This window comes from Notechis scutatus, chromosome Z (genome assembly GCF_049901735.1).
Source record: "Notechis scutatus isolate UNSWTSFEM ecotype Mainland chromosome Z, rNotScu1.2, whole genome shotgun sequence".
Classification (NCBI taxonomy): Eukaryota; Metazoa; Chordata; class Lepidosauria; order Squamata; family Elapidae; genus Notechis; species Notechis scutatus.
The window spans coordinates 112,392,320-112,401,143 of NC_142025.1; the positions used below are offsets into that span (position 1 = coordinate 112,392,320).

Genomic DNA, 8,824 nt, shown 5'->3' on the forward strand with positions numbered 1-8,824 from the left:
GGAGTCTCCACGCAGCCCATTTTGGATGCGAGGTAAATGCAGGGCCCGTGCAGAGGCTCAGGGAGGGCAAAAGCACACACCCCGCTGTGGTGCAGGTGGCCGACTAGGCCATGCCCACCATGCCCACACCCACCCAGCAACCGGGCAGAGAACTGGTTGCTAAATTTTTTGAAGCCCACCTTTGATTGTCTCAGTACTGAATATCTTGGTTTCAGTGTGAAGATTGTTTCCCTATTAATGTATGGAACTTTCATTACATAGCATAATAGGATCATAGGTGCTAAAATGGTACTATACTTTTATAGATTTGAAGATATCACTTGCACAATTTACAGTAATCCTGCTCTTCTCTGGACACTAACTCATAATGGGGATTATTTGCTTTTGATCCCATATTTTTGGGAGTCCATGGATGGACCTTTAAAATTCATAATTTTGGTTTCAAAATCTTCTGTGATCCCAACCAATCCCAATCTCCATAGTGCTGGAAGGGACCTTGGAGGTCTTCTAGTCCAACCCCCAGGTTAAGCAGGAGACCTTAGACAATTTCAGACAAGGGACTTTCCAGTCCCTTCTTTAAAAAACCTCCAGTGATGAAGTACCCACAACTTCCAAAGGCAAGCTGTTCCACTGGTTAATTGTCTTCACTGTTGAGAATTTTCTCATTAATTCCAGGTTACAATTAACTTGTGCCTTCAGATGTTGTGGGTGCCTCATCACTGGAGGTTTTTAAGAAAAGACTGGACAGTCACTTGTCTGAAGTGGTATAGGATCTCCTGCTTGAGCAGGGAGCTGGACTAGAAGACCTTCAAGGTCCCTTACAGCTCTATACTGATTCTGATTCTTTCCTTGATTAGTTTCCATCCATTGTTTTTTGTCTTGCCCTCTGGTGCTTTAGAAAAATAAGTTGAACTTTTCTCTTTGTGGTAAGATCTCATATCTCATACATTTCATCTTGATTGGCAAGAATTTAAGAAATTGTTAGTAATTCTGGTTAGAGAATTCAGGTTATTTCTTACGATACTAGCTTTCATAGCACACATAAATTGCATATATGTGTTCTATGAAAGCTAGTATCATAAGAAATAATGGGAAGAAATGTAGCAAAAGTTTGACCCAATTCAAATTTGGATTCTTTAGGTAGCTAAAGGAAAGCATGGATTTGACCAATTGTACAAGACCTGCATATTTCCTCCTGGTTGGATTGTCAACATTTGGGAGAATGGAAAGCATGATGTACACCAATGTTTTTCTCCTCTATCTCTTGACTCTAATGGGAAATGGACTCATCATTATGATGGTAATTATGGATTGCCATCTCCAGAAACCCATGTATTTCTTCCTTAGCAACCTTTCTTTTATAGACATTGGACACACCACATCCTTCATACCCAGGCTATTGCTCAATTATCTCTCTGCTAGTAATTCCATCTGTTTTTATTGCTGTGTAATTCAGTTGTGCTTCTATTTTCTTTTTGGAGTCACTGAATTTTTCATCATAACTTTGATATCCTTGGACAGATATGTAGCCATATGCCACTATCATGACTTCGGAGATCTGCCTCAAACTGGCAATAGGAGCCTGGTTTGGCAGTTTTATCTCCATAATTTGTCAAGTAGTGATGATTGCAAACCTACCCTACTGTGTCTCCAACATTATCAATCATTTATTTTGTGATGTTGGACCAGTGTTGAAAATTGCCAGAGGAGATACCCGTATTATTGAAACCCTTGGTTTCCTAGTTTCTGTGTTGGTGATAATGTCCTCCTTGCTTTTCACCCTCGTTTCTTACTTCTTCATCATCTTCACCATTCTTCAAATGCCTACAACTTCCAGACAGCAGAGAGCTTTTTCTACCTGTGCTTCACATCTGATTGTAGTTTTCATTTTGTATGGCTCCATCTTTTTTGTCTACCTAAGGCCAACAGTCAAAAACTCTTCCTTCAGGGTAATGAAGGTTGTCTCCATTATGTATACTATGATCACCCCAGTGCTCAATCCTTTCATCTACACCATTAGGAACAATGAAGTGAAAGAGGCTGAAGAAGAAAATGATAGGAAGAAAGATTCTCTCCTCTGTGTTAGAAGGGATGGGAATTGATTCTAACTTCAAGGAGATTTTCTGAAGATGAAACAAAATCTAAAGTCTAAACTCTAAGTTCTAACCTTATGTCTCTTTTGAAGGACTCTATTTTAGACATTTCTTCCAGTTGGAGGAAATATCAGAAATATGAATCCATATTGCTGAAATATTTCAACATGCCTACATAATAAAGGAAGTGATGAATAACATCCAGGTGGAAAGCAAGATTTTTTTTCTGCTTGATGGAATCTTTGTTCAGAAGCATCCATAAACACTATAGAAGATAAAATTAGGTACCTTCAATCAGTTGGGTTTCAAACCAATTCATATCTGTCAGTGATCTTCAAGTCTGGACTCAAACAGTTTTTTCCTTTTACTGTGGACCAATAGAAGATGAAATGCCAAGATTTTAACATGCTGGTTCAAAAGTCCAAATTGTATCTGTGTCACTCTCCAGTCAATTTGAGAATTCTTCCTATTTGTAAGTGTTGCAATAGAAAAAATGAATATTTTTGTCAAGGCAAAGTAAGTTGAACTCTTGGGTGATTTCATATAAATGTGACATAATGTGCTTGGGACGTGATGAAAGACTCTAACCTTTCAATAATTGTTTAAATTGCTTCTAATTTTTTGATGTTATATACTTATTTATTCAATTTCTTTAGTCTTCCACCTCAAACCAGTTACTCTAGGAAATGAACAATCATAAACAGTCATAATATTAACATGTTAAAACAGTATAGTATAGTGATTCAAGTCCTAGTGGTGAAGATGCTCACCTCCAACTTGAAGGTTGAGAGTTCAATCTTAGGCAGCTGCATATATTTCTCTCCTAGGGCACAAAGAAAAAAATATCTACTGTGAACTTCATGTGACATCTAGAAGGGCAGCTGGCACTCAGCTCCACCCAGTCCTCCTGACTCTATCCTGAATTAAGAGATCAAAAGGGAGTTTTTAGGATAGTGATTCATGTGTTGAACTAGAAATGGGATCCCAGATTCCGACCAATCCTTATTGATGGGTGCTCCCCAAGATTCATCCTTCTCCTTCCAACCTCCTTCACTCAGTGTTATTGTGGGGGAAAAGGGGAAGACAAAATTCCTGGTACATTCTCTTGTGGTCTTGGAAAAAATTCAGTGTAGAAATCTAACAAAGAAAGAAAGATATCGCTCATTCTTTTCTATCATTCTTCATAGCCTAGTACCACTATATAAGATGTACCACTATATACCGCTATATAAGATTTCTAAAAAAATGAATACCCTCTGTTTAATTTGAGAAATGCAGCAATTGCTATGTGACTTTTATGAGGGGAGCAAATCAGAGATAGTATTCAGCAGGTTTTGACCAGTTCTGGAGAACCGGTAGTGGACATTTTGAATAGTTCTGAGAACCGGCAAATACCACCTCTGACTGCCCCTGCCCCCATCTATTCTCTGCCTCCCGAGTCCCAGCTGATTGGCTGGGTCTTCTTTGGTTGCCCTGCACAGGACAACAGAGCTGCAAAGCAGGTTAGTGGGGTGGGGAGGAAATGGGGATTTTACAGTATCCTTCCCCTGCCATGCCCACCAAGCCATGCCCACAGACTCTGACTGGCCCTGCCCCCATCCATTCTCTGCCTCCTGAGTCCCAGCTGATTGGCCGGGTCTCCTTTTGTTGCCCTGCACAGGAGAACGGAGCTGGAAAGCAGGTTAGTGGGGTGGGGAGGGAATGGGATTTTTCAGTATCCTTCCCCCAGGAGTGGGGAGGGAAGGTGGATTTTGCAGTCTCCTTCCCCTGCCACGTCCACCAAGCCATGCCATGTTCACCAAGCCAATCCCACAGAACCGGTAGTAAATTTGTTTGAATCCCACCACTGGAGCAAATGGAAACCAGAAATTGGTGAGATTTGGAGTTGAGGAAACAGAGGCCCAACATTGATTCTTGCAATTTCTTTTTTTATTAAATACTTTATTCAATTTTCAAAATTTAAAAACATAAAATGAAACTTTATACATCATTGTTGCAATCTCAAAGTTCACAATGCTAAGCACATGCACAATACTCAGATCTGTTGGTGCCTTGCTCTTCTTCTCATCACTATATTTCAATTAACTTCCCCAATCTGGTGTCCTCCATATAAAGTATATTCAGGCATGCCAATTTCTTCCTTCCAAATGAACAAACCCTTCTTGGCTGAAACCAAACCTGGTTATAGTGATGAAGAATTTTTTCTTGGGTTGGTTCCTCTTATTTCCTCCTTATATATATTTGAGATCCTGTTTTTCAAATAATGAATTAAAGCTTTCCCATAATGGAGCCTGTGGTCTATTTACTAACATATTATTATTGCTTAAAAAAAAACTCTTTAAAAGGACGTACACTTATGTATATTATAATCATATAATAAATATGATGATGATATTCAATCAGTCATGTCTTCTTCCTCATATCTATTACATGAACATAATAAACAAAAATATACATTATTTTGCTATTAATATGACCAATGAAGGATGAATAGGTAAATTTTGTTTGATGTTTTGGTCCAAAGATAGAACATTATGTAAGTAGAAACTCAGATGGAGATTATATATGTTTCTTCTCTAGGGCAGGGGTGTCAAACTCAATTTCATTGAGGGCTGTGATTGACTTCTGGGGGCCAAAGGGCATGGCTGGCTGGATGGCTGACTAGGTGGGCATGGCCAGCTTGATGCCACTCCCCAAACTGCTGGCATGTTCTTCTTTGCATTGAGTAAACCGGCCTGAAGCTTCGCTGGCTGATCTTTCTTCTCTGCATCGGGTAGACTGAACCAAAGCTTCATTGGTTTTCCTCTTCACACCAGGTATATTGGGCCAAAGCTTCGCTGGCCTGATCTTTCTTCTCTATATTTGGTAGAACAGGCCGAAGCAACATGAGAAGACCTGAAGCAACACGAGTAGACTGGGCCGAAGCAATGTGGGTTAGACCGGGATGGCCCCCCAGGTCAGATCCAACCACATCATCGACTGGATCCAGCCCACGGGCCTTGAGTTTGACACCCCTGCTCTAGGGCATCACTGATCAAGATTGGATGTGGATGATTCCAAGCACACTGGATTATCATAATGAATTTACTTTGTATCATGATGTGTTTCAATAAAATCAATCTTAATCCCTTTTCTTGGGTTGCTGTACACTAAAAGGGTATATTATTATGGTTAAGGAGTTGGGCTGGGAATGGAGACCCTTTTAATCATTTTTGTCCTGAGACCTCATGAATGACTTTGGGTCAATCACATCCCATACCATGAATGGTTCTTGTACAGAAATATTTGTGGTATACCTGAAAGAAAATCATTTTTCACATTCTTGTCCTTCTATTTTCTAAATAGTATCATTTACACATAAGAGACCTTATCTCCAGAGCTTTCCAAATGTTACAGATGCATGAACTTTTTATCTATTGTAGAGAACACATAGAACCTGGAAAATGATAGAAGTGGAGAAGCTAAAAAGGTGCCCTGGAACACAGTTAGTGAATGAACCTTATATGGTGTGATATTTTCAAGTCTATGTATGCTAACATCTTATTGACCATCTGAACTGACTTACTCTGTCCATTCTACATCTGACATTTTATGACCACTCCACTCTTGAACAATATTTGACTGCCACACATAATATCATAATATACCAGAGTTGAAAGGGGACTCTTGGGTCATTTTGGTTTGAGAATAAAAAATTAAGTATCTTAAACAAATATTGAAATTTAAATATAACCACTCAGAGAAAGCCCTAAATCTTCAGTGCACATGAATTAAGGGAAAATGGGACTGGGACACAACAAGCTTCTTGATTGCATGTGTTACATGACAAAATCATCTACTACACTTCATTGGATGATAACTTCCCAATGCCTATGTCTATGGAGATTCTCAGTCTCCAGGTCATGGTTGTCCCAAATGTGCTTCTTCAGTGGTCCTCCAAATTTGCATTGGCACTTGACTCAGATCCAAGGCATATCAATTTTGAGCATATTCTAGGTGTAATACATGAACACTCATGGGAAATTAAAGGGAAACATCCATAGAGACTGTTTTCCATAGTTCTGTAGAGAAGTAAATAAACCTTCTATGATGCAATCTGCTAGATGCTCTTTAAATGTTAACGAATATATTTCTGAAGAAGTCTATTATTTTCCCCTGAACACCTGATGCATAATTTTTTATGCATCATTATCTTCATAAATGGATGAAAAGATGGTATGGTACGTTCTGTACTTGGAGAAGACAAGACAGGTAATGAAGTAAGAACAAATCAAGGTAAGGAACAAAGATGATTAGGGGACTGGAGACTAAACATATAAAGAATGATTGCTAGAACTGGGTATGGCTAGTCTGATGAAAAGAAGGACTAGGCATTGCATAATAGGAGTTTTCCAATATCTCAGGGCCTATCACAAAGAAGAGAGAGTCCAAAGCACCTGAAGGCAGGATAAGAAGCAATGGGTAGAAACTAGAAGCAAACTAGGGAGAAATTTCCTGACAGTTAGAACAATTAATCAGTGGAACAACTTGCCTCCAGAAGTTGTGAATGCTCCAACACTGGAACTTTTAAAGAAGAGATTAGATAACCATTTGTCTGAAGTGGTGTAGAGTTTCTTGCCTAAGCAGGGGTTGGACTAGAAGACCTCCAAGGTCCCTTCCAATTCTGTTATCCTGTCCTGTCCTGTCCTGTCCTATCCTATCCTATCCTATCCTATCCTATCCTATCCTATCCTATCCTATTGTATTCTAGAGAATAGAAACAGGACATGAAACAGAATGTCACTGTAAAAATAACTATGACTTCCTAGCATATACAACCCACCCACCCACACCCACCCAAAGCTTTTATAATGTTTTTATTTCTTTATTGGCTTTACATTTCTAATGTCATTTATCTTTTTTCATATTTCTATCATAACCCATGGTTTGTATCCCTCTCTTCTTTAGATAATTAACAGTGTCAACAAAATTCTTGCAGCGTGTATGTAACTCTGTCAATTTCCAAGTTCTAATATGTATCAAAATATTTCAACTGTAGGCTATATCCACCAAAGATGTCACTATATTTTTAAGATTCCCCAAATAGCAAATTTCCAACAGTGACAAATTTCACATATGACACTAATTTCACGTAATGTTTCTTTGATTCTGGCCTCATATGTTTTGGGATTTCAGTTATGGGCCTTTAGTGGTCATATCTTATAATGAAATATGTGTATTTAATTTCAGCTATTATAACTACACATAATCTTTGTTTCCTTGATGTGTAAATTCACTGTTGTCTTCTCCATGTTGAACTCATAATGCTAGTTTTCAAAAGAGGATTTTACAAATTTGGCTAAATCTTGAATCAAAGAAGATTTCATATTTTCTTTTTTTGTAACAGAAGAACATGAATTTGACCAATTGTAGAAGAACAACTGAATTTATTCTTGTTGGATTGCCACGTGTTGTAGGAATGGAAAGGGTGATGTATGCCAGTGTCTTTCTGCTCTATGTCCTTTGTCTGATGGGCAATGGCCTCATCATTATGATGGTAATAAGGGATCGTCATCTCCAGAAACCCATGTATTTCTTCCTTAGTAACCTTTCTTTGAAGGATATTGGACACACTACAACTTTTATGCCCAAGCTGTTGTTCAATTATGTCTCTTCTAACAATTCAATTTGTTTTTATTGCTGTTTAATACAATTATTCTTCTATTTCCTTTTTGGAGTCACTGAATTTTTCATTATCACTTTTATATCGTTGGATAGATATTTAGCCATTTGCCATCCTTTGAGATATTCCACTATCATGACTTCAAGGATTTGCCTTAAACTGTCAATATTCACCTGGTTTGGAGGATTTTTGTCCATTATTTGCCAGGTAGTAATGATTGCAAAGTTGCCCTATTGCACTTCCAACATTATCAATCATTTCTATTGTGATGTTGGACCTGTGCTGAAAATTGCAGGAGGAGATACACATCTTATTGAAGACCTTGGCTTTCTCCTTGTTGTGGTCTTGATTATGTCCTCCCTGCTTTTCACCCTCATTTCTTACCTCTTCATCCTACACACTATTCTTCAAATACCTTCAACCTCCAGACAGCAGAAGGCCTTTTCTACATGTGCTTCTCATCTGGTTGTGATCTGCATTCTGTATGGATCGGTCTTTTTTGTCTACTTAAGACCTACTGTCAAAAACTCTTCCTTCAGTACGATGAAGTCTGTATCCATATTATACACGATTATCACCCCTGTGCTCAATCCTTTCATCTACACTATCAGGAACAATGAAGTGAAGGATTCTGTACGCAAAATGCTAGGAAGGAAAATTCCAGATCCCTGAAGAAGTATCTCCAACCTAATCTTATGTGAAGTGATTCCATTTTTAAGCAGGTTTCTTGAAAATAAAACATGAGGTTAACTTGTCTTTGGAAGGACTCCTCTACATCTGTGTTTCTCCTGGTTGGGGTGTGCTAGAAATATCAATCAAGATTGTCGCGATATGTCAAACTTGCCTGCATTAACCCATTAAACCCATTGCCTGAGATATTTGGCCATATATTGTGTTAGTCACAAATGGGGTTGTATGTCTATGTTTGGGCCTGGTGAACAATTAAACTATTTTGTTTAAAGAGTTTTCAATGTTATATACCACCTAGAGTTATTACTGGATTAGGCAACTTTAGAAACCAAATAAATAAATAAATAGACTCAATTTTATTCAGTGCACAATTTTACTT

At 38.3% G+C, this 8,824-nt stretch overlaps 1 protein-coding gene and 1 pseudogene across 1 annotated transcript; both read left to right on the top strand.

Annotated features, from left to right (window-relative positions):
- Positions 1-1,156: 1,156 nt before the first annotated feature.
- On the top strand, positions 1,157-2,102 carry LOC113424167 (olfactory receptor 6X1-like; annotated as a pseudogene).
- Positions 2,103-7,485: 5,383 nt separating this feature from the next.
- LOC113424166 (olfactory receptor 6X1-like) lies at positions 7,486-8,427 on the top strand. Its single transcript, XM_026685768.1, has one exon. The coding sequence runs from the start codon at positions 7,486-7,488 to the stop codon at positions 8,425-8,427; it is 942 nt and encodes a 313-aa protein (XP_026541553.1).
- Positions 8,428-8,824: the final 397 nt, after the last annotated feature.

Bases quoted from the DNA above. Each gene is read 5' to 3' on its own strand.
- LOC113424166 (XM_026685768.1), top strand. From the start codon at position 7,486: ATGAATTTGACCAATTGTAGAAGAACAACTGAATTTATTCTTGTTGGA.